The sequence below is a fragment of the Peromyscus eremicus genome, chromosome X, assembly GCF_949786415.1.
Source record: "Peromyscus eremicus chromosome X, PerEre_H2_v1, whole genome shotgun sequence".
In the NCBI taxonomy this organism is placed as follows: domain Eukaryota; kingdom Metazoa; phylum Chordata; class Mammalia; order Rodentia; family Cricetidae; genus Peromyscus; species Peromyscus eremicus.
The window spans coordinates 40,353,708-40,381,401 of record NC_081439.1 but is presented as its reverse complement, the minus strand read 5'-3'; the positions used below and the strand labels follow the sequence as shown (position 1 = coordinate 40,381,401).

The window sequence follows — 27,694 nt, the reverse complement described above, 5'->3', positions numbered from 1 at the left end:
CTCAGAAAATTGTTCCTGTTTCCAATTATAAAATGTACATTATCAGTACAAAATGTCATCAGCAAGTTAATACTTGCCCCTGATAGGCTGTTCATACATTTTATAAATTCAAAATCTAAAATTACTTGAGGGAATGCAGGATTTTGACATATGTTAATAACATAAATCATTATAAACATGTAACTATTCAAATATAGTTACCTCTATCCTGTAAATTGATTTAATGATTCTTCTCATTTGTTGGCATATTCACATATATGGAATTAGAAACAGTAATAATAATAAATATATATTCATTTTCAAATGTGCATCCACAATGTACATTCTACATGTGTAAACTATGTGTAGTGGTTCTCAGCTATTTTTATGGTTTTCACTTATTTCTTATAAGAGTGATGGAACAATCAAAATAGGAGAATGGCCAGCAACAAGTGACTGGTCCCTTTGACTTTTTTCAACTAAACCCAGTAGACAGCCATTAGTAAAATCTTCTTAAGATTGGAGAGAAGTGAAATACAAAATCAAAAATATCAAAACTGAAACAATTTTCTTCTCCACTTCAGTTATAGCAGAGTAACTGAAAGAGTTTCTAAACTATCTGCTGACTGAGTGTACCCCATCTTAATAGTTCTGGGGTGCAGTTTGTGTGTTTGGATTCTTTTTATTACCTGGTCTGATTTATAAATATAAATCCCAGTGCTTCCATACATTGCTACGGAAAGTTAAGAAATGAATAATTACATTTGTGTTCTGTGATTTTTGCCATTAATATAATTGGATAATTTTTTTTTTGAGACAAGGTTTCTCTTTGTAATAGCCCTGGCTGTCCTGTAACTCACTGTGTAGACCAGGCTGTCCTGGAACTCAAGAGAGATCTTTCTGTCTCTGCCTCCCAAGTTCTGGGATTAAAGGCATGCACCACCACTGCCTGGCTCAGTTGGATAAATTTATTTGTATAATTGCTTCAAAGAAATACTTAAGGGGTTTGGCATTTTAGATCACAGTATATTTCATGGTCCATAAGTCTGGGGTTTTACTACCTAGAAGATACATTTGTATATTTAAATGAGGTTGTATGTTTTACTTTATTTGATGCAAATATATATATATATATATATGTATATATGTATATATTTATATGGCACTAGGCAGTTGAAACATTTAAAATTGTGACTTATTTAATCTTACTATTTGAAATAAAATACATAATACAACCTGTGCTCTTTTAAGCATGTCTTTTTTATGATAAAAATGGTTAAGCTTTGGTTCTGTAAATGCATATCACTAAATATTAAAGAATATACTTTTTCTAAAGGGTAGATGCAAAAGTTACTGTTTTCTAATCATGTTAGATAACTGATAAGTGGAAGTAATGATTACGTGGGCCACTTTCTGAATGTAAATATGGAAAAAGTAAGTGTCTTCATCTGTATATATTTTTTGTGCAATAAGACAGAAATGTCAGAAGTTTATCACATGACATTTATTCCCATACAGTTACAATGGTTTTATACCTGAGGATATCAATGTAAATTGAAGAAAAGTTAGAATGTATTTAGAAATCCTATTTAGTAGCAAAACTAGTAGTATACCACACGGTGGAGACAGACGCTCACAAATCTCCAGGATCAACATCTCTCAGAAAATATAAGCTCCTATGGAAATAAATAGCAACCACAGAAATACTACACATGCACTAGTTGTTTTATTTTTCTGTTTCTTATTGATTAATTGTAGCAAGAATGCAATTTCTGACAGGGAACACAAAGCCTACTCATTTTTAAATTGGTATCAAACTATGACCTACATTTAAGAAATCATATTTCAGTCTTTTCCTGCTGATATAAATCATTCAAATCCATTCCCACCACAAACACAAATTTCAGAAAATGTAGTTTTTCTGGCATTCTAAATGGCTCCTGTGTCTGAAACATTGCTGAAATTCTTATTTCACAGGCTGCTTCTGCACTCTTCATCTCTGTCTTTGACAGGCTGGGCTGGAACTTTAGGAAATGCAGCCTTTCAAGTAAATCTAGTACGTCATAACTTTGTTACAGAAAACAATTTATTTATAGTCATTGGCAAAGAAAATGCTGGGATAAAATAATGATCAATAGTTATCAGGTGTTTTGTTACATATTGTCATATATATAACAGAGAGGACTCACTGTCAAGAAATATTTTAAAATGTTAAGTGGAACCAGAAACATGTGGAAAATTGACTTGAATTTGTTTGTCAGTTTGTCATGCCTATGGGATGTACTGGAGTAAGGGTGGTGTAGAGATTGTAGATATGGCCAACCAATGACTGATCCAGACTGAGATACATGCCACAAGAGTGAGCCCACCCCCTGACACTGCCTGGAGCATCAGAACCCAGAGACTGAATAGACCAAAGACCTAGGATAGAACTAAATAAATACAATTAGAGAAAAATGTCCATGTAATGATGCTTAACTATATTCTGCTACACTCATAGATTGGTACCTAGCCCAACTGTCATCAGGGAGGCTTCACCCTGCAACTGATGGAAACAGGCAAACATTAGCCCAAGCTCGAGGAATCCTGCTGAAGAGAGGGAATAAGGATTGTGGGAGCCAGGAGGGTGAAGGACATCAGAAGAAAATCCACAGAATCAACTAATCTCGGCTCACAGGGGCTCACAGAGACTGAAAGAACAACAAGGGAGGCTGCATGGGACTGACCTAGACCCCCTGCATGTAGCTTAGTCTTCCTGTAGGACTCCTAACACGGGAACAAGGGCTGTCTCTGACTCTTTTGCTGGCCTTTGGGACTCTACTCCTCATACTGGGTCATCTTGCCCAGCCTTAATAAAAGGGAAGGTGCTTAGTCTCACTGCAACTTGATATGCCATACTTTGTTGATAGCCATGGGAGGCCTGCTCTTTTCTGAATAGAAAGGGAGGAAGAGTGGATGGGTTGAGGGGGGCAGGGGGAGGTGCGTTGGGGAAAGGACTGGGATGAGAGAAAGGAGGGGAAATAAAATAAAGTGCATCAGAAACACATGGAAATTTGATTTGAACTTGTTTTGACTCTAGAGTCATTCTTAAAGTTCATTTAGTGTATATTAATTTAACTGAGATGTTACTTGAAAATGATATTAAACTACTGTATCTAATATATTAACATTTAACACACAAATATATCTACATATAAGATATAACTATATATACATAAATATAATATATCTGTATATATATTTCTAAATATATTGTTTTCACTCTGTATAACATTATATTTGTATGTCTGGTTTCAGGGCTGAGATTTTATACTTTAGAATGCCAAAGAAACTATTATATTATATGCATGTTTATAGAACACTTTACTAGGTTCATATACCATATTCTTTCAAAACAAGTTTTTTTTCTAAAACTCCCATTTATACCTAAGCCAATAATAGACTTTCTTGAGTGCAACTTATGATTTCACTCTAAAACTCTCCAAACTGAGTCTTTCTAAATTTTAAAGGATATATTTTTTAAATTTAAAAATCATACCATTAAAATTATTTCCTTCTATTCAGAAACCCTCAGTCATTCTGCAAATATCCCTCCAAAGGCATACCACTAATTTTTTTAAAGTAGAACTACAACTTTGCATTTACTTTATATTCATGTAGTTCTCAATTCATCATCAGTTTCTCATCACTGTTAAAACATGCCTGATTTTTAGATAGTCACACAAATAATTAATACTACAGTACTTGACTAAATCTGCATAAGGTAGTTTTCTTAGTGCTTATACTGGAGTGATCCAATATCATGATATATTTGCTATTATCACTACTTCCATTATCGTATTTATTGTTCTTGTCCCAAGCCTGATTTTATCACCAGAATTCTCCTCCAGATTAAATTTGTTATTTATCTATTGCAATAGTATTTTTTCAATAAGGAATCCATTTCTCTGAAATTTGTTGTAACATAAAAAAGTTCTTATCATCTGCTCCCAGTGCTCAGGGACTTCATTTGTTAAATATGAACAGTGTGGTAAACTACTAAATGCTAGTATGTGTATTGATACCCTGGGTAACATATTGTGATTCAATGCAGTGTAATAGCATTTGTAGCTACTATATACAAATCCTATATTTTACACAGCTATCTGCCTTTTAAAGTGAAATGCTCCCAGAATCTCTATAAATAAGGTAGAAGAGGAACTACATCATTTCACAGAGATATTAATTATACTTGGTTATTAAGTTAATAATATACATATATGACTTGAAAATTAGCAATTTACTGTAAGGTTTAAGAATGTTAAATCATGATACACATGTGACTATACATACATTTACATGTTATTTCAAAACAGAAATTTGCTAGTTAAAACATTTACCATATTAAAATATGTTAGGGTATGGAATTTACTTATTTAATTCCAACTTATAAAGGATTCATTTCTACTTTAAATCTCATTTTCCAGAAAAAATGTATTTAGAAACAGTTCATAATTTGGGTCGAAAGCATGGGAGTATGTGAGTGTCTACAAAAGTATATCCAGTGTGATTAATAGTAACAGGGCATATATTTATTTCTGCCATGTTGTTAGCTACTTGTAGTATATTAATATATAATCAGAAACATAATTTAGAACTTTAATTCCCATTATACAAATATGCATTTGTGACAAATGGTTGGGACTAATGTTTAAGAGAAGAATAAACTATTTTTGTGCCATGTAAATTGCTATGGTTCCCCTCAAGTTTGATTACAGTTCTGAAACACTCGTGAACAATAGATATCAAATATCTTGCCTTTCATTGTCTTTTGAATTTGGTGCACTGTATACTTTGGAAAATAAATCTCAGCATTATAACCTGGACTTCTTCAAGCTCTTACTTCCAAATAGTCAAATGAGTAAATGAAAGGAAACCACTTCACAATTAATTAAATAATATTTACATATGAATATAAACAGCATCCCCTTGGGGTAGAACCATTAAAACTAAAAAAGTAAAAACAATTCTCATTCCCAGTTTGTTATACTTGCCTGGGCTTCCTGAGGCATTTGAGCTGCATCCACCTTGTCAGCAATATATGCTGCCAACTGCTTGTCAATTAATTCAAGGGACTCCTGAATTAAGTGTAAGGATTTTTCAATCTCTTGTGCAGACTGGATACTCTGTTCAAGCAACTTTTGTTTTCTCACAGCCTAAACAGAAGAATAAATAAGAGTGAATTATTTAAATGTTTCCTCTTAGGAGATATTCTGCAATTCCTGTCATACGGTCAGCGAAGAAACTAGACTCTTCCACATCACCTTTTTGTAAGACAGATTGCGTAGCTTTCTGGCACTCATTCAGCCCTGCTTATATAAATAAAAAGAAAAGGAAAAGAAAAAAACAACAATTTAGTACACAGGATCAGAGGTGTCTGCAGAAAAAAAGTCACAGAATCATGCACATCAAAGGAAGAAGCTGGAAATCATCGCAGTTGTCGCAATCTGCTGTTCTCAGGCTGAGTGTTCCCTCTGATCTTATTATATAGTTCAAGAGATTTGGTTTACTTAGAATAGGGTCACCGTCATCACAATCCAATTCAAGACAGATAATCCACTTGCACCGGCGAGACACATACACAATCTGTTCAGAATCGGCTCCTTGTCGAAAAGAGAAATTTAGATAACCATCTGTTTAAAGGATTCATTTTGAATACAATTTCTACCCTGCCTTGTATGGGTGCTTCCCCTCCCTATTTTCCTCTCCAATTTGAATTATGGAAACTGTACAATTGAATTTGTGCTACTGTTGAAGTAGGACAAGTAATAAGTAAACGTAATAAAGCTGTAATTAAATGTGATTAGGCCAATTTGACAATTTTCAAGTATTAATAACATGCTGAAGAGACTTCAAGGTCTACCTTGAAGGATTTAGTGACCTTTAAAAGAATCCTTCTAAAGGTAATGAGTAAGGCAAAAACCTTAATTGTAAATTTCTTAAGTCATCCATCACATAAAGGCATAGGCCTGATTGGGATAATATGGTACTGGTAACACTCCTTTCCAAAGATTGCACTTAGATTTCACCATGTTCCAGGGGGTTATGTTATACATACTTGATTAAACATATACATACATTAGAGATGTCATTATTCTTAGATAAAACCACTGTAGAACATACTATTACTAAAGTACAAATTCATACAAAGATATCTGGAAAAGGGAAAAGGAGCTGGGAGCCTGCATGAATACTCTTCTTACACTTAGTGCATTTTAGGATCTGCTGTATACCACTCCAATGTTCTCACTGAATTTTTGAAAATATCGTTATTTGTTCATTCACTTTTTATTATTCACACTTCATTATAGAAAGGGTGAGTTTCAAATTTGCATTTTGATGAAATTACATCATATCTTTGATCATATTCAAACATTACCATTTCTTGCCTCCTCCCTTTTAATAACATCCTTTATATATATCATGTGACATTTTGATATTTGTATGTGCTGTGGAATATTTAAATTAACCTATTTAACATTATCTATTTAAATTAATATTTAATATAATCTATTAAATCTAAACCTATTATCCTTTATAATCGCATAGTCTCTATTATTTTATTATTTTAAAATTTGCATTAATATACAACATTGTAGTTTCTCATTAAGTGTGTACATTTATTTTGGATCCTTAATGCAAATGAGGTAGGGAATCTGTCCACATTGTTCTTTGCTGCACATCAGTTCCAAGAGCAACACTAACACCTTTGTGCATGACTAAATGAGTGATATAAAAGTTTATTTATTTAATAAGGGAAACAGAAAAGTTCAATCAGCCAAAGAATGGAATTCTAATGAAAATAGAAACTAAAAAGTAACTACTGCTTAAACAATATTATGTTTGCAGAATAACTCTTCCTTAATATGTTTGTTTTAAAAGTATAAGAATTGTATGGAGCATTACATAAAACAACCTTTAATCTATTTCTATTAAAATATTCTAAGATTTATTACTGAGACCTTGCCCTGTACTCTAATAAAAACAGTTCCTTGTATATCAGTCAAAACATCAACCAAGTTTCTTTCCATAATGATTTAAATAACAGTGCTCATAGTTATAATCAGAGCCTTCTCTATCGTAGTAGAAACTGTCTATAGTATACACAGAGCTCCTCCAGATAAGTGGGTCTCTAACTAATGATATATTATCAGCATTGTGACAGGTGGCTGCAGAAGCCCTCCAATCATAGCATATAGTAATTGTCTGATCAGACACTGTTTAAATATGGCCCTTTCTCTGACTGAAGGCAAAACCAGCATACTCCTCAGTACACATTTGTAGAATTTTAATGTAATTGAAGAGGATTTATTGTATCAGAATTTTAAATATCCTGGCCTCAAATTTATGCTTCTAAATCTAACTTTATTTTTCCGTTCTTGAGATTAAACGTGCTGTATGACATAGTATAACCTACAAGATGACAAAAGATTTGAGGTGCGTGGTTTCTTAGCCTAGCCTAACAGACAGCCAATAAGAATGATTACATGGGTTGTTTGATTATCTCAGGCAGTAAAAGGCTTGATGTCAATCCAAGCTTTGAACTAGTCATGGCATAAGCTGGTTTCTATTTCTAAACATCTTATTAGGCAGACCCCAATAGGGTGCCAGACTGTGACTTTTGAGGACTCTATGAAACACTTGACCTGCTATTACACTAAGTGGAATTAGTAGAAACTCATAAATCATACATAGATATTTGTTTTGATCTGAAAACAATGCCCAGCTGTTATTTTAAAATGTAATTTCATAACTTTAGCTAATCTACTCAGCAATAACAAGAATTATAGAGATTAACAGAAATAGCAACTATTAGGGGAATTAGAAAAACATTAAGACTCACAACAAGGAATATATGAATGTGAAAACAAAATCCTAGGAATGGCTGTAAGAATGAAGAAACATTACTCCAAGTTTGTGCAAATGAAAGAAAGTGCAAAAGAAAATAATTTTTAAACTCACTGTTATTTTAATGTGCTCTTCAATGTAAAATAAATGCTTCCAAAATAAAAATTTATTGATTTGTTTTTGCTAGAAAGATAACTGTGAACTGATTTTTGCTCAGATTCTCATGTAGTTCCCTTTTGTGTATCAGTATGAAAACAGTATGAAAAACACTTAAGACATTCCTTTGCACTAAATGTGCAGGAAAAAAAAATAGGCAGAAAGTTGGTGGTGAGTAGGGAGGTGGGGTGGATATTAGAGAAGTTAGAGACAGGAGTGGGATGTGAATATAATCAAAATGATTCTGTATAGAATTCTGAAAGAAAAAAATATTTTTTATATAAGAAGCTCTGAAAGAACAAATACATTGTAAAATCACTAAGAATTGGATTGAAAACAAATTTGAAATATGACTATATATTCCAAAGCAGAGAAAATTAAGGAAAATAATATTTTCTTACATTATTTTACAATATTATTTTATAAAATATTACATTTAAAGAAATTGTGTATCTTTTATAGCATTTATTAGACTCAAAAATATGCAATATTTATTCTTTAGTAGAGGATAGATCAGCTCATCACTGAAAACAAATTTGAAATATGAATATTTTCATTACTAAAATAACATATTATGGGAAAATTATAATCTATATTTGTCATATAGTATAAATTTATAGTTAAGAAAACACATTTATTATGAATATCATATTATAGGAATAATGTAACTGAAGTATGAGCAGATCGTGTATGATTTGGGAATATGACATTTTCAACCATACCAAAAAAAGCAGAAAATCAAATCTAAGTTGCCTGTGCTAAATAATATATAAAAAAATTTCTTTAAAATTCCCTATTCAGTTCTGCCCTTCATTCTTTTGTTGCAGTGTATTCAAATTATATTCATTATTCACACACACACACACACACACACACACACACACACACACACACACAGAGGCTGTAGGGCCAATGTAAGAGTATTTGCCTAGCACTTAAAGGCAACAGGTTCAATTTCCAGCAAAGGAAAGCAAAACCAGAAGGATTTATATAGAGTCCACATGCATACCCCAATGAAAGCTAAATTTTGTGTCTCCATATTCAAAATATACAAACATGACAAAGAGTATGAATTGATCAGATTTGTCCATCTTCTTGCATTCCTTTTTTCTCTAGAGTAATTAAGAGTATTGTTAACCCAGTAGCTTAAAGGACAGCAATAGAGATGCAGATTGGAAATTCATTACTCTTCCTTTTCAGGACAAATCTTGAGCTAAAAATAGGAAAGAGCACTAAAATGAATGTGAGATTGAAATTTTAAGCCGAACAAAGCAAGAATGAAGTCTTTCTTACCACAGAGACCAAAGATAAATAGAATGGTTCTAACTCGGGATGCCAGTAACAAAGATTAGGTCAATAACAATTTGAGGTAAAATCAGGTTGAGGTATTTGGTTATTTTTTTCTCGTAAAATACATATCAAATTCGATAATCCATGAAAATAATAATATATGATGGACTATAGCTATTCTGAATGCAACACATTTTTTATTGTTTGCTATTCACAATGAACAACACAGAAATTTTAAGTTCTATAAAATGATGAAAACACCAGGACAGCTAGGAATATTCTCTCAAAAAATTTTCTTCCGATATATAGTGGATAATAATTGGTAAGAAGACATCTTCGTATAAGCTGACAACTGAAATTCATCTTGGACTTTACTGTACATTCAGCCCTCTTTGGGCTACATTACAAATAAGTATTTCATTTTCCACAGTATGTATTTAGAAAGTAAGAAAGACCCATAAAATTAGATATACAGCTTCTAAATATGTAGGCATGTCTAAAATATTTTTTTTTTTTTGGTTTTTTCAAGACAGGGTTTTTCTGTGTAGCTTTGTGCCTTTCCTGGAACTTTCCTGAAACTCGCTTTGGAGACCAGGCTGGCCTAGAACTCACAGAGATCTGCCTGCCTCTGCCTCCTGAGTGCTGGGATTAAAGGCGTGTGCCACCACAGCCCGGCTGTGTCTAAAATATCTTAGTAAATGTTTTTCAAGCACAATTCAGCTAGAATTTTCCAAAGAGAACTAAATGGCAATTGAGAGAAAAATAGGGGAAGAATACAATGATTTAATCAGGAATTACAGCTTACCAATGTACATAATTTTAAAAATCACAACATGATTAACTTTGCATTTTTGTTGTTTATTGTACTGGAATTAATGTGTTTTACTGTATTTTAAAATAAGGAGTTTCCAAACTGTCTTAGGTTGTGTTTCTATTGCTGTGATGAAACACTATGACCTAAATTAAGTTGGAGAAAAGAGTTTATTTGGCACATGCTTTCACATTGTAGTCCATCACCAAAGGAAGTCAAAGCAAGATTTCAAACTCCAAGGAATCCTAGAAGCAGGCACTGATGCAGAGGCCATTGTTCAGAAACTGGAAATGAGCTATATTGGTAGAAATCAGAGATCATCTAGCTATATTGAGCTGGTAAGAAAAATGTTAATTGTCCTCAGTGGAAATGAATCTGAAACAAGGGGCACATTAATAATAGACTGCCTTAGTCTCCTATGAGTGAAAGTATTAGTGTTAAAAGAAATCTAAATAATCATCAAAATCTATAGAAATATTTTCCAATTACATTTGTGAATATTCCTAAGCTAGATAATGAAAGTTGTAAGGAGAATATATATACTATATATATTCTAAGGGTCCTATGCCAGTCCATCTGTATGGAATTGCATGAGTATCTAGAATTGAGACTTACAAACCACGAAAATTAAAACAAATACATCTTAAAAAAGAAATAAATACTATTCTGGAAATATTGTTTACTGTCTAAAGGCTTTCAGCCCAAGCACCTAAATTTGGATTCCCAAACACATCTAAAAGTCGAACTCCATAGCACCAGAAGTTAGTTATCCTAAAGCTTCCATAGTAGAAGAAGGGAGGTGAAAAAACAGTTTTCTAAACTCACTGCCTTTCATAGTAGTGAACAAGCTGAGAGACTAAATATTAAAGAAATTCATGTGGACATTAATATGCAAGTTTGTCATCTGACCTCCACATGTGCACTGTGACACACATACACGCACACATACACACACACACTCACATATCCATTCACATACCAAAAAGAAGGAAAAAGGAAGAAAGAAGAAGGAAGAAGGGAGAAGGAGGAGGAAGAGGAGGAGAGGGAGAGGGAGAAGGAGAAGGAGGAGGAGGAGTTGGAGGAAGAGGAGGAAGAGGAGGAGAAAGAGGAGGAAGAGGAGGAAGAGCAAAGAGACTATTGGGTAAGAAAATGCAGCTATTGGCATTAGAACAAAAATAGCATAAGGCAGAGTGCTACAACTTTGGAATTTCTCAATATGAATCAAACAGTTATAAGAAAAATAGTAAGATAGAGGAAATGAAACAGTTTTCTGAAAATTTTGATACTTTTGATGGCAATTTATTAGCACATCTGATTCTTAATGACAAAAACTAATGAACTTAAAGAATAGTTTTATTCCATATACCCCTTATCCACTTTCCTCTTTAAAAAGTAGTGTTCAATCCTAAACTACACCACATCCCTCCCACATAGCTCAAGGGATATTTCAGGAGAGAGGGTAGAAAGATTATAAGACCTGGGTATTAGGGAGGAATGCGGCAAAACAGTGTCATCTGACCGTAACAGAACCATTACTCTGATGAATTCATGAAGATTGTGGTTGCCTACAAACGATTAAACAAATCCAATCAGCAAAAAATCCCAGCACAGATGGGGAGGAGCTAACAAAGTCCCACTGATGGGGGAATGTCTTTTTGTTTGCTGTGAAAATACGTTGCTCTGATTGTTTGATAAATAAAGTTGTCTGGCCAATGGTGAGGCAGAATAGGGTTAGGCGGGACATTCTAACTAGAGAGGAGGAAGGAGAAAGACTCAACAGAAGAGATGCTGCCAGCCGCTACCATGAGAAGCAAGATAAAAAGATATCGGTAAGTCATGGGCCATTTGGCAAGGTATAGATTTATAGAAATGGGTTCATTTAAGATGCGAAGATCTAGCTAGCAAGAGACCTGAGCCAATAGGCCATATAGTTAATAATTAATATAAGCCTCTGTGTGTTCATTTTGGTCTGAGTGGCTGCAGGACCGCAAGGTTGTGGGAGCTGGATGGGCACAGGAAAACTTTCAGTTACACCCCACCCTTATCTGAAGGGCTTTGGAAGTTGAAGGTTGCTGTGGTAGGAAAAGTGAGTTTTTCTTCAGGAAGTGTCTCCTGTTTGGTGACCTGTACTCCCACTGATGACAGTATGCCCACCTACATATGAACAGCAATGATTGGTCTTAGTGAGCTAGAAAAAGAAGATGTGAAGTTGAGAGGCAGATGTTTGGGAGGAATGATATGAGCATAGTTGAGCAATTTTGGAGTTAATATGATAAAAATTTATAGCATACAAGTATCAAATTCTTGAAGAATGAATAAAAAGAAAATATTATTTTAGTGTAGTTGTGCTTCAATATTAAATAAAAGATTTGATTACTACACATTAGGAATTTACAAAGTAGTTGACAGAGAAGATGATTCTAAAGCAGCCATAAGTACTTAAGATATTAAAAGAAGATGAATATCTAATTAGAGAATGGTATTTTTGTTACATGAATTAACTACTAATTCTAAATCTGGAGGAAACGAAAGAAATGGGCAAGTTTTATTTCAATAAAGATGAAAATTCTAAAAATGATTCTGAAATGGCACACACATAAAAGGTTAAAAATAATTTATCAAATTAAACAACTGATTAAGTTGTTTTAATAGTTGACTAATCAATGCCATGCTCAGGTGTCATCAGAGAAGCTTCCTCTTGCAGCAGATGGGAGCAAATACAGAGACCCACGGTCAGATATTATGCCGATTGAGAGACCTTGCAACACTCTGTCCTAAAAGGGTTGTCTCTATCAAATCAAATTTCTCCCCTCATGGCTCAGGGAACCCTACAGAAGAGAAGGTAGAAAAATAGTAGAGCCGAAGGGGATGGAGGACACCAAGAAAAAAAGAATCTTTAAGTCAGCATGAGCAAAGCTCTTATGAACTGACAGCAACTGAGTCACCATTCACAGGGCCTTCATAGGTCTGCACCGGGTCCTCTGTGTACATATTAGGCTTCCAGTTTAGTGTTTTTATGGAATTCCTGAGTGTGCAGATGAGTGGATCTTTGATTCTTGTACCTTCTCTTGGACTCTTTTCCTTCTTCATTTTTTTTGTCTTATTCAACTCTGATGTGATTTTTCTTTGTTTTATATTATTATCTTTTATTTTGTTATATTTTATTATTATCTTTTAGAAGCCTGTTGTATAATGAGAAAGAAAGTGGATCTGGGTGGGAGGAGATCTGAGGAAGAACTGGAAAGAGTAGAGGGAAGGGAAACTGCAATCGGGATATATTATGTGAGAAAAAAATCTATTTTCCATTACCATAATCTTCACCAATATTTCTTCCAAAACTTTGAGATTATAATTCCACCATTTCTTGTTGCCCTTTCTTCCCTTCAAAGCCTCTCATATACCCATCCTTGCTCTTCTTTTTCAAATTCATGGCCTCTTTTTTATTATTTTCTATTACAATCGTATGTGTGTTTGTGTGTGTGTGTGTGTGTGTGTGTATAAATGCAACCTGCTAAGTCTGTGTGATGTATGTGTACTCCATTGTTACTTGTACACTCATATTCATTGCTGCTCTATTTACAATAGTTAGGAAATGGAAACAACCTAAATATCCTTCAGCTGACAATGAATAATGGAAAAGTATTACATATACAGTATAGAATATTATCGTGAGAAGGAAATCAGAGATACATCACCCTTTACAATAGCCACAAATGATATAAAATACCTTGGGGTAACACTAACCAAGCAAGTGAAGGATCTATATGACAAGAACTTTAAGTCCCTGAAATATAGAAATTGAAGAAGATGTCAGAAAATGAAAAGATCTCCCATGCTCATGGATAGGCAGGATTAACATAGTAAAAAATGGCAATCTTACCAAAAGCAATCTACAGATTCAATGCTATCCCCATCAAAACACCAACACAATTCTTCACAGAACTGGAAAGAATAATACTCAACTTCATATGGAAAAACAAAAAATCCAGGATAGCCAAATGAATCCTGTACAATAAAACAACCTCTGGAGGCATCATGATCTTTGACTTCAAGCTCTATTATAGAGCTACAGTAATAAAAACAGCTTGGTACTGGCATAAAAACTGACATGTGGACCAATGGAATCGAATTGAAGACTCTGACATTAATCCGCACACCTATGAACATATAATTTTTGACAAAGAAGCCAAAAGTGTACAATGGAAAAAAGAAAGCATCTTCAACAAATGGTGCTGGCATAACTGGATATCAACATGTATATATATTAAATTTCTTAGGACAATGATTAAAAAAAATGGGTGGAGTCCACGCAGTCTGCCCAGAGGATTGAACCCAGTGGCATGAGTCCGGCCCTGCAGGTAGTTTCCTGGCAGATCTTTCTTGCCACTCCAAAAAATGAATAACTCAAAGTAATTTCAGACTACTAGCTCTAATCAGAAGCAAATGTAAATACTTTATAAGGAAAAATATTTTCCTCACAGACTTAGTTTGGTCAAATTTGACATCAAAGTAAGCATGTACAAAGGAAACAAAGCTATCATGAAGTCGGCATGAATAAAAAAGGAGAAAAGTGTAGTATAAATATCAGAATTAATATATAGTATTCAGCTTAAATTTTAAGTTATGTTAAAATTTAAGGATAACATATAGTATATTCTTTCAAAAACTAGAAGATGAAATTGTTATATGTTCCATACATCTTTAAGTCTCATCACTTACATACTTTGAACAACTTTCTTATAATTCACATAATTCTTTTGTCTTCATACATACAACCTTATATACTAAAACATGCTTTACGTTTACATAATTTTACTTACATAGTTTAACATTTTCTTTTTCTTAATGATTTTCTTAATACCAAGAGATAAAATAATATGAAGAAATGTACTTTCCATTGTTGGGTGAATTTATTCATGGAGGGGTAGGTGGTGTGGCTAAGTAATAATGGTCAGAAATGAATGACTTTCAAAGGGACTAAAATTGTAATATTTCAAATCTTTACTGAAATTTAGACATTTGGTATTATAGAATCTATAACATTTCTTTCTCCCCCCTCTGGAAATTACAGTTCAAATGATACACTTTCTTGTGAGGAAATATGCTAGGGAACATAGAGAATTCTATAGCTCAAAGAGCACCAATGTACAAATGATACAACATTTTTGTTTCATATTTGTGTTCTTTGGTGAAATGCTATTAATAAATTCCTTCCCCAGAAGCACATTTAACACATTCATTGTATCACTATGCAAAGAAAAATTAGGATAACTGTGCTGAGTATATAATTTTATAATATTTAATCTAGCATGCATAGTTATATTGTCCACATCAACATAAAAGTATTTTTACTGCCATAGAAAATAATGTTTAGTGTATCAGTAACAGTTTAGTGATGATTTTTGTGAATAGTAATTTAAATTTTTAGAAAAGTAAGACATGACATTGTATTCTAGGTCTGTGAAATGGAGAAAAACAGACATAATAATTACAGGAGAGCAGTGTAATCCAGCCCCAGGTGTCAGGAGGGCAGCCATCCTCATTTTACTTTACCCGCTGTGTTTAAGGAAATATAGTTACATGACATAGCTGGCCGAATGAAGACCTTTAGATATTATGTCCCTGGAGATACAGAAACTAGAGGAGTTATTCTGTGACAGTCAATGAAACATCTCTGCCCCCGGTAAACACCAACACATATGCATCGTTCTTGAGATGAGTCTCCTTAGCAAAGAAGTAATGACTCAGTTCCTTTGTTTCACAAGACCCCAGTTTTATACAAGATGACTGTTTAGCTCCCCTTATAGCTTGAGTCTGATACTTAGATTTACTTACTATCAGTTGTCTTGATTCATTAAAAAAATTCCTAGATTTAACAGGGCAATACAAGGGTCAATGCTCATAGGTGGATTACCTATGTTATGATTCTCTACATCTGCCCTGAAATGTTTACTTCTACATTTCTTCTAGTGAAGATGCTTCAATGTACATCTGCTAATCTGTGTCATAGACTCAAGGCATTTTAAGAGATGAAGCCTGCTTCTTCCTGGCAACGTAAGTTAACATTCTTTCTGCATTTTAAGATTATAAAATTTATTTCAGAAACCTAATTTGGAATTAAGTTTGACATTCTGTATAAGTAACATCAAAAGGACCAACATAAAATTGTCGGTCACTGAATAGCAAGCATTAGTAATTACTATTATTATAGCTTAACATTAAAAAAATAAAACCACAAAGCACATTTTATTTTTTAGACAAAAAGCTTTGTAACAAAATTAAACCCTGCAATTGATTGACACAAAGCCAGTTCTTTTCAGTGTGCCTTAAATCAATATTTGCCATTCTGGTCTATTTATCCTAAGCAAGATGTAACACTGAATAAACAATTTGTCATAATTATCTGGAACAATTAAAGGGTCTCTGCAACTCTCTATTGTAACAGTTAATACTAAAGCAGAATTAGCCAGTTATGACATTGTTTCTTCTTTTGCACTCTGCCTCTTATTTGGTATCAGGTAAAAGGGTTTCTAGACAGGGATTGTGGAATGGCTCAGTGAGTGGCTGAAGGCAGTTGCCATAAAAGCCTCTGGCAGGAGCTTGATCCTCAGAACCTACCTAAAGGTAGAATGAGAGAAGCAACAAAGTTGTCCTCTGATCTTTGCTTTCATGTTGTAGTGCATATGCTCACACACTCCCATGGAAAATAAATGTACAAACTCATAGGCAGATATATAAAAGATATGTAAAAGAGAGAAATATATACCAAAGATTAAAAAAAAATTATTTCATGAGAAACTATAAAGGCTTTGGGTTTCTAAACATACAGTTATAATATTTAACAGTATAAAATGTATGCTTTTAAAGAATAATTTCTAATAAATTCTATCATCATATATTTATTTTACAGGGAGATAAATTTCACAGCTATTTCAATGTAAATATATCATGTATACTGAATATATTAAACATTCTTCCTCCTGTTTCTAATCTCTTCTCTATCTTTTTATTCCCCAGAATTTAATTCAGTATTAATACTTTTAAACTCATGATCTAAGCTTTCTTTTAAAAGCTGAAAAATAAGAAAGGAGTGGTGAATGTCCCTACACTAACACAGTAACCCTAGCCCTTGAGAGTATGATGCTGGAGAATGTTAAGTTTGAGCCCAGAGTGAAATGTAAGTATGTCTCAAAGTACAAAAGATATGGGAAAACTATTCATTGCCAACAGAGACTTCCCACTGTATCTACAACAGGTCTTACATGAATATCATAATATGCAGATGCTCAAGTCCCTTATATAAAATGAAGTGGTTGAAATACAACATACACATCTCCTTCGCTGTATTTAAAAATTTTCTCTAGAATACTTATAATACAGCACTCAGTGTAAATATGAAATGCATGATGTATCATGTTGACTAGGAAATAATGTTAAAAATAGTCTGTATATGATCATTATAAATGCATATTTTCTAGATGTCCCTTTTCTGCAGAGTGTTGAATGTCTTGATAGACTATTTGAAGGTGTACATGGCCTATAGTAGTCTCTTTGTAATAGGTAGCTCTTATCGTTAATATAAACCAAGGATCACAGAGACTTGTGGTAAAGTAGTGAAATGCTCATGTACCTAGCTTCCATGTACAAAGACATTCGAATCTAAATACTCACAAATCTTTGGCCAGTTTATTGCTCTTGATATTCTTGTCATTTGTATAGAATGGGTATATAAAAGTTTCATACTATAAAGCAATTTGAGAATAGAAAGAGAATAAGGTATCACTTATTTAGAGCAGTACTGAGGCCTTGATAACCAATATATTAATACTACTATTATCAGTATGCATTTTGTTGCATACTAAAACATCTTAGAAAATTTGTCACTTAAGTAGATAATAAAGCTAATATAATTTTCTTAAATTTATGTTATTTGGTATGACTTTTGAAGCTGTTTTCTGGTTTGTTAATCATCATTTAAATTGTTTCTATGACCAGAAAATATAGTATATGAGGAGTGAATGCTGCCTTTAAAATGATTGAAATAATTTAGTTCTATTTGAATATAACCTCACATTCTGAAATTAGGAATGGGATCAAGCACATCTCTTTTAAATATTCATAGGCAATAAAATCCCTGGCTGTACGATTGATTTTTACAGGCAATTGAATGTTACCTTATATCTGCATAATTGCAGCTACAGGAAACATTAGGTAGGCAATAAAAACCCCTTCAAACCCCTGACACAAGTATTTAATTGAGAAGAAAATGGGTAAGGCTCATCTTTGGATGAAAGAATATTTTGTTTATAATGGAAAATATGCTTCTCTGTTTCCAAGACAATAATGAATTAAAAACAAAGTCACAATTCTTGACAATAATTCTTTTCTTTCTCTGGTCCATCAAATAACATATCCTGACTAGATAGTGAGCCAGTGAAAATATCCAAAGGAATAATACAATTGACATTTTTAGCCATTTCTCCATTACTAAAGTAACTCATAATTTCTAATCAAGTGTCCAGTTCATATGTTAGTATCTTGATTTCTAACTATCAGTTGGTCAGAAGACAAAAAAGTAAGTGTCTGGAGGATGCTGAACCCCAAATAATATATCAGCAACACAATCTCTATATGTAAACATCAGTGAAAATCATGAAAGGTGATGGAAAGATTTTAAGAGCCAGAGGACCAGGATTCTTGTAGCTAGATAGTGTCACTTAGTTAAGACAGGGAAAATGTATCCACAAAATCTCAACAATACAGTTGCCTGACCAGTATAGTTAGAACACCATATAACATGCCAAAATTGACAGGGAAAGTTTGGCATGGTACCACTTTAGATAATGAGTTATAGCTGTTCAATGACTGCTGAAAGGGGGAGAATTAATCTCTTCTGTGAATGACATCCTGCACAGAATGTCCAGTCCAAGATGTTAGCCCAGGACAAATGTCTATAAAATGGTAAATGGATTCAGTAGATTCAGTAGGATATATATATATATATATATATATATATATATATATATATATATGATAATTTGTGCAGCTACCATAGATTTGAGATAGAAGAACAGAGGAAAAATTTGAGGGGGGAGCAAGTAGTGGCAGTAATGCAAACACAGTATCCATGGGTTGAAAATTATAAAAAACAGATTATTAAATACCAGCACAAAAGATTTTCAAGGTATTACCTCAGACAGAATACAGTTTTCAACAAAGCACCAGATATTCTTATTTGCATTGTCAACTACAATGTTATTATTGGCTTAATATGTATATAGTAAACAAAGTCAAGATCGGTGGTAGTTTGTTTATTTTGCATGTATATTTAGTGATTTTATAATAATCTGTTTGATTACTGAGGTAAAAATGGAAAACACCTAATGTTAAGACTTAGAAAACAGCCAGGCATGGTGGTACACACCCCTTATCCTAGCACTTTGGAGGCAGAGGCAGGTAGATCTCTATGAGTTTGAGGCCAGCCTGGTCTACAGAGCAAGTTCCAAGATAGCTAGAACTGTTATACAGAGAAACCAGTTTCTTGAACACATCCAAATGCTTGACTACTTATAAGAAGTATGCTCTCAATCCTGCTACAGACACATTGAATTAGTTAGAGTATACATGTTTCATTACATTTAAAATTGTAATATATTTATTTATTTGCTTTCCTATGCTTGCCACAATGGGATAGGGTACACATCTATTTGTTAGAAGGTATGTGCTCTGGCATACAATCCAGGCAAAAATTAAAAAAAAAGGCTTATCATTTATTGAATCTATGTTATGCTCTTGTTTCCATACCTACCACTTTTAATGGAATATTTTATCACAAAAATTCTTTGGAATATCAATTGTCACATGTGAGGATTTGGAAAACTTACATTACACAGGATCACATATCCAATGAATTAGTTAGTAATTGGCTTATGCAACACCCAGGTTTCACTTTTCATCATGGTGTTTATTTGCTTTCCTATACTTGCCTTAATGGAGTGGTAGAGGCATATGTTATTTTGTTTTTGTTAGGTTAGGAAAATCATGCCATGTATGTGAATTCTCACATACAAATACAACTTAATTATGTACAGTATGGTGGTTTGAGTAAGAATGCCCTCCACAGGCTCATAGATTTAAATGCTTGGTCACCAGGGACTGGGCATAATTAAAAGGTGTGGCCTACTTGGAGTGTAAACTGAAACAAACCCTTTCTTCCCCAAGCTGACTTGGTCATGATTTTTCATAACAGCAATAGGAACTCTAACTATGACAGTATTATATTAAATCTTAGTTTATAGGACTGAGCATGGTATTTGTTTTTGACATGTATCAGTTTCCTGTTAAAAACCATACTATTCATATATCTCTATGTATTACTTTTCATGTATTCTAATGCATGTCAAAAGAATTCAGTCACTGCTATAAAATTTAATGCTTAACTAAAATGAAATCACTTTTCATTTTATTGGAGAAGACTGTGTCTGTCATACAGATATAAAATGTAGACTAAAGAGATTTTCTACTTTTCTTCATACCTCTTCATGTAGTTCCCTCCAACGAGAATTAAATGTCTCAAGTTCCTCATTGATCAGTTCATCCATGACTCCTCCATCTGTTAGGGTCTGTGCCAATATACGAATCTGATTTGGGTTATCTTCCGAATGTTGCATCAAATTTTCAAGAGACTGAAACACATTTTCAATAATTAATATTTCTCTTGTTTTTGTAAGTACATTGAATTTACACACAAAGCTCAGTATTTTCTCATTTACATACAATTAAAATGTAAGCAATATAAAGCAAAATTTAATTTGTTTAATAAAATATAAAGAAGCATTACTATTTAAAAACTATTAGGATTACATATGATTTTTCACTTACTTATCACTACCTTATAGACTGTGCTTTTAAAAAATGACATCATTTTCTCAGTGATGGCCTCTACTCTAAAACCTGAAAAGGTAGAATGCTCAATTTCTCACTTTTTTGCTTGTTTATTTGTTTTGGTTTGGTCTGGCTTTTGTTTGCTTGCTTGCTTTTGTAATGGTCAGTGAAAAGCAGATAGTAATTTTTCTGAATATGTGTGTAGTGGCGTCTCATATACCTGGTTCCTTTTAAAGAAACTCCTTTACTCTTCACATATTTTCACATTGACATCTTAGGACTAAAAGGTGATAGAAATGACAATACACTCCTCATGCTCAAAAGAAATCATCCAGTGATTTTGGTTGGACCATTATCATTTCTGGGTAATTTCTTTTGTGGTGTGTGTGCACATGTGTGTGTGTGCGTGCGCATGTGCGTGCGTGTGCGCACGTGTGTGTGTGTGTGTGTGTGTGTGTGTGTGTGTGTGTGTGTGTGTGTACATGTCGAGAAAAGAAGTTTTCTTTCATTTTTTTGCGGTTTTGCAGTCAAGATATTTCCCAGCTTTCTATTTCTATTACAGCCTTATAATCCTTAACTGAAAAGAAAAGTTCAAAACTGACAGATTTGTCTGGAAGATTGTATAAAGAAAAATAATCTCAACGTCAATTTTAGGGATTCTAGGTAGTAAGCTATCCAATATCATTTCACAAGAGTTGTTTCCAAAAACATGAAACTATCCCCAGAAGCATTTGTATGTCATTTTTGCATCTAAAACTTTCCAAATTCTGAACAACTTCAATATGTTTTGCTCTTCAATTTACAGTGAATTAGAATATAATTATTTCCTAATTGTTTTGCAAATGATATGCTTTGACATCTAAATTTGTAAGAAAAACTCATCAAAATTTTAATACAAAAATGTTGGGGTTTTTTAATATATTTCATTATGTGTAGCAAATATCTGCATTTTACAGAATTTTTAATAGAGTGATTTTCTCTTCTTAATTCCTAACAAAGTACATAACCTGTTAACTAAATAAAAGGTAAACAGATTAAATAAAAGTAAACTGATTTTCCCTCTCCCAGAGTATCTTGAAGATTTAGGGGAGTGAGAAGAATATTATAAAAATGTAATATATGAAAAATTAAATAGCCGGGCCGTGGTGGCGCACGCCTTTAATCCCAGCACTCGGGAGGCAGAGCCAGGTGGATCTCTGTGAGTTCGAGGCCAGCCTGGGCTACCAAGTGAGTTCCAGGAAAGGCGCAAAGCTACACAGAGAAACCCTGTCTCAAAATCAAAAAAAAAAAAAAAAAAAAAAAGAAAGAAAAATTAAATAAAATGCAAACTAAAAATCCTAAAAGCAATAAAAATTAAGAATTCAGTTATGGGAATCTTTAATAGCAAGGAAAGTTAGAAGTAGCACAGCTTTTCTATCCTTGTTTAATACAAGCATATCCTTTTTCATTTAAAATGCCTGTAAGAATAATCAGCAGCAACCTCATCAAACAAAAATCTACATGGACTAGTCTACAGATGGTAAATACTAATAATAAGGCCTTCTCCTCCTCCTTTAATGTCTCATCAGTCTACTCTGAATGGCCTACATTTCATTAGCATGCATAATTATACAAACAATGGGACAATTTTACTTTTCCAAATGTACCTAACACATTTTGATCATATTTATATCCCCTCATTTCCCTCATAACATCTCCTACTTTTCTCTTCCCTAATACTTTATCTTCCACTTTCATGTTTTGGGGTTATTTTTCCTAAGCTTTCACATGTGAGAGACATACAAACTACATGAATACACCAAATTGTTTCAAAGCATTACTTAAAAAGTGGTATCAAAAGTTTAATCTGGTAGTAGCATACAATAAGATAATTTTCTAGGATAGCCAAACCATCCCAGTCTTTATTCTGTCTACTATACTTTTTACTGAAGCATGATAAGTTTTCTTTGTCTTTTCTAGAAAATGTATCACATTGGTTTTTTTTGTTTGTTTGTTTGTTTGTTTTTACAAGGAATATTTGGTCAAGGAATGTTCCTGAGCAGGACAGGATCAACGTTAAAATTTTTCTACTTCCTATTTTGCAGTCACAAAGGTACTATATTTATTTTACAGAACTACATATACTGAATATACTAACACTATATTTATTACATGTTTATGATAATCAAATCTAATAAAATGTATACAACATGAATGGCTAATTAAACATTGGAAGATAATGTAACTTATACCTTGTATATGCACTCATTTAACTTTTCATATTTAAAGTCTCTAAAACAAAGCAAGCATGTGTATCAGAATTTGAAACATACATTATATTCATAACATGTACTTATGTCATAAAATATTTATAAACATGACTTCAAATAATGTTTACATGTTCTAGTTCAATAAATAATGTCTTAAAACTAGCCAACAATTCAGTTAGCAAACAATTTAGCTGTACTCCAAAAGAAGATTTTATATTGAACTGTCTTTAGATGTTTCTAGTAGATTTAAGCATGTAAAGTAAGTACATAGAAATTAGGAACATAAAAAAGGAAAATATCAAAGATAAGAAGTCAAGTAATTCCCTTTTAAGTCCTTGAGACCTGGATGTATCCTAGAGGGAACAAAGGGTTCATCCAAACTGCCAGGAATGAAGGATGAAGAGTAGCTACTTCCTCTTCCTGGTATTTTAAAACATTGTCTTCACTTAGGCATTCAGACTTTTCAGTGCTGCATATAAAGTATCATTTAGATGAATTCGCGACTTACTTGTAGCACCTCAGTGATTTCCTCAGCTCCAGCAGGAACATTTTCAGTGGTTTTAAGTTTCAATTCTAGTTCATTGAGCAACTTGTTTGCCTTCTCCAAGTATGACAATAACTCATGCCAACATGCCCAAACTTCCTAAGAAAGAAATGAATATTGCTGATTAAATATGTCCTCATAAAGGTAAGTAGGGAACCTTCATATTATAATTTTAAAACTTGTAAAAATTGGAAGTTTAATGTTCTACATTTCATTCTTACTTTACAGTAAATGATTTAAAATGCAACTAGATACTTTGGACCTCTAATAACTCAGTAATTATTATGTCATTAAGGAAACAGTGTATTACTTCAATAAATTCAAAATCCAGTGATTTGCCTTTTAAAATTAGACATTCACTTACACAACAATCTTAAAAATAGAAAAATCAAAACATATGATAGAATGCATGCTTAAGCCTGATATTTAAACATTTGTTAATACTTAAATAATAATATTCAAATTCTCCAACAAGTCTATTAAAAGATGAATAAAACATCCAGTAGACACATGAAAATGAAGCTCATTATAGTCATCAAAAGTTGGGGGAGAAAAAAAAGCTAATATGGGGCTTGAGAGGCAGCTCAGTCGTTTAGAGTACATACTCTTCTTAAATAGGCAACATAATTAAACAATAAAATACATTTTATATAAAAAAGAAGCATATCCATAGATATTTATTCTCATTACCAGCCAGGGGATTAAATTATAATAAAAGCTAGAAATGTGATATGGTATTTTAGCTAACACAAATGATTAAATAAATCAACAAAAATTACATGTACTGTTAGGAATAGATATATTGGAAAGACTACTTGTCTCTCTTATTAATGTGAGCATTTACACACCAAGTAACTCTATAACTACTTTTTAGTGTATATTTTTAAAAAAGTGTTTACCGTAAACTACCTGAATCATTTCAAAAGGGGTAACTATAAAGGTCTTTTGAAAAGCAACATGAAAACCTAATATTTTATAAGTTTCATAAAATATACACATATATCAAAGAAATTTAAATGGAATTATCATATGATGGAGGAGATAACACCCCAACTTGACATCATATTCTACCAAGCAAACACCTTAGTTCCAGGAATCAGGTATATAATTTTGAGTTGTTGGCCAAAAGTGTCCCGTAGGCCCCCTCAAGTATAACTGCCGATGCTGTTGCTTACCTTCCACAGATTGATAGTGAGACTCTATTGTGGAAGATATCACAAACTTATATAATAAAATATGGAGAAATCTAGTTGGTATTCAACTGGATGCTTCACAACTATTGGCTAGCATTCATAGTGTTGGAAAGTGCTATATGCACTACCAGAGGAGAAAAGTAATAAATATCACATAGCTATGAAGCCTGAGAGTTATAAAAAATAAGACAAAACAAACTGTTTGCAAGATGTTTCCCAGTAGTGCAACAGTAACACAAATGTTATGGGAGTATCCTCCCACTTTTTGTTAGACTTGAGGCCCATTCCATTAGATAAAACTGATACCTGATATTATTAATGAAGCCAAAAGCTTGAGACTATCTAGGTCATGGGCCTATGGGAAAACCTAATGCTATTATTTTGGTAAAGAAACATAGCAATATAAATACTCCTAATTACATATTGCTATAAACAAGTACATCTCTCAACCCTCATCTGTTGTGGAAATTCATTCCGTTCAGCTAATGGCTTTGTGGTACAAGCCCTAGGGCATGGCTTTGTCTGCATGTGTGATCCCTTAAGAGCTGAGGGAGAGTCATCTTTCTCTCTCTTGGGTGGGTGGGTGAGACTAGGTCAGGTGATGGAGAGCAGCTTATAGTTGGCCCCTATTGGCCTTTAGCAGAATGGCAGCTATATTGGCAGTGGATCAGCAGCACATCTACCTTGCTTTGTATTAGTGAGTCTATATTCCCATCGTACCCCTTAATCAATTGAGATATAGACTTCTGTGGGCTCCTGCCTCATTCATCAGAGAAGTTTCTTCTTGCAATAGATAGTAATTACTACAAAGACCAGCAACTGGACAATATGTAGAGAGTTTAAGTCTTTGGAGTATTCAGCCCTGAATAGGATGTCTCTATCATATTGTTTCCCTAAAGATTCAGGTATCTCTAAAGAAAAGGGAGGCAGAATGTTTTTAAGAGACAGAGGTGGTAGACAATTTTGAAGAAAAAAAAAAAACACCTTCCAGAAGCAATATGACAGGACATGAATTCACAGAAAATGTCTCAGCATACATAAGACCCACAGAATCTCAAGACAGATAAAATATAAGCATGCAGAAGAGGAAGTGGGTACAATGTCACACCTCAAGCCAAGAAGCTTTTGACAAATGATAGCTTCTGAGAAAGGAAAAACCACTTTTATTTATTGACCACATTTTAGGGCAGGTCCCATGATAAGTAGTAGTTGTTCAACATAAAGTGGATACAATGAATGCAGTGTTTTTTATTGGCTTTTTTCATTTTTTTAAAGAAAGAACATGAAATTGGGTGGGTACATAAGAAGAGAAGACCTGGGAGAAGTTGGGGGATTGGAAAGAAAACAATTTAAAAAATACTTCATTACATTCTCAAAGAATGAATTTTTCTTTTTTTAAAAAAAGAAAGGTCATTTCAGCAGGTTTTGAAATAACCAAAAGAATAGAATAATTATTATTTTTCAATATTTCCAAGATAGAAATCTGTTGCCTTCAAAAAGAAAATACACAAATAAAAATAATTATATCAAATGGTGTAACATGGATGAATCTTATAAATAAAAGTATCTGGTAAAATGAGCAAGCACTAAGCAATACGTATTTAACCATTGTTCATAATCCTCAACAATGAACAAAATAATATTTTATTTCCTTCTTTTGAAATGGTGTGACTAAGCAGCTCTGGCTGGTCTAGAACTCACAAAGAGCTACATGTCTCTCTCTACCTTCTGAGTCCTGGGATTAAAGGCATGTGCCACCACGCCTGTCTTGGTTTCATAATTTTTTAAAGAAAAGAATAGTAGCAATACATCTCTACTTTGTGATTATATTTATTTTAATATACGGCAAGAAGATGATAAAGATGAAAGGACTACCACAACAGTTACTCACTATTAGGTCTGAGATTATAAATTTGGAGTAATCTGCTTGCCCCCAGCTGCAACACTCAGGAGAGCAGGTCCTGCACCTCTCGTGGGCAGCACAATAGAGCCTACTCCATTGGCAGAGGTGTGGGTGAGCCAGCCCCAACGTTGTGAGCATGGGAGAGCTGTCCCCATTATTCATTTGTCATGTGGTGGGCAGGAGGGAGATTCCTGTCGTGCCACCCTGGTCGTGCATCAATGCCTGAGGCAGGTGGGAGTGCTGGCCCTGCCCCTTGTAAGCTGCAGCACTGTGGAGAATGGCCACATAGTGGAGCTAAGCCTGAAGGTCTTGTTATGGGAAATCTGAACCTGAGGACACGAAAGCAGGACAGCTGGCCCTGCCCCTTGCTCATCACTTCAAGGGGTGATTTCACCAGGACAATACAGGTGAGCTCACCCTGGAGGTGAGGACACGATAGAGCTGGCAAACTGACCAACCTTGCTACTACCCAGGTACAGAACCAGGGTCATGTGTTAGGCTACTGCAACATCCACCCCATCTGGCATTTGTTGGAGCATGTGAAGAGATAGGTCCTGCAGGCCCAAAGTTGCAGTATTTCCACAACACAGAGCAATAGCAGGAAGTTCTAGTGAGGGCCCATCATCGATAGTATTGCAGAAACCAGAGGCCTCCAACCAGACCAGTGACTCTCTGAAATGAACACTTGCAAGTAGAGATATATGGATAAATGGGTTTACTCACTGTTGCACTACAGTTTTCATGACAAGACCGATTTTTTCCTTCTCTCTTTTTTCTTTTCTCTTGTTTTATTTTATT

The 27,694-nt window shown here is 33.7% G+C and overlaps 1 protein-coding gene across 8 annotated transcripts in view; it reads right to left on the bottom strand.

The window, feature by feature from the left end:
- Positions 1 to 27,694, bottom strand: part of Dmd (dystrophin) — a 2,092,376-nt gene that overhangs the window by 1,278,237 nt on the left and 786,445 nt on the right. For all 8 annotated transcript variants that reach the window (XM_059250112.1, XM_059250109.1, XM_059250111.1 and 5 more), the window contains 3 exons: positions 23,765 to 23,899; positions 20,659 to 20,808; positions 5,013 to 5,174 (listed from right to left, as the gene is read on the bottom strand). In XM_059250112.1, coding sequence (XP_059106095.1) covers positions 5,013 to 5,174; positions 20,659 to 20,808; positions 23,765 to 23,899 — 447 coding nt within the window. The remainder of the gene's footprint in view (positions 1 to 5,012; positions 5,175 to 20,658; positions 20,809 to 23,764; positions 23,900 to 27,694) is intronic.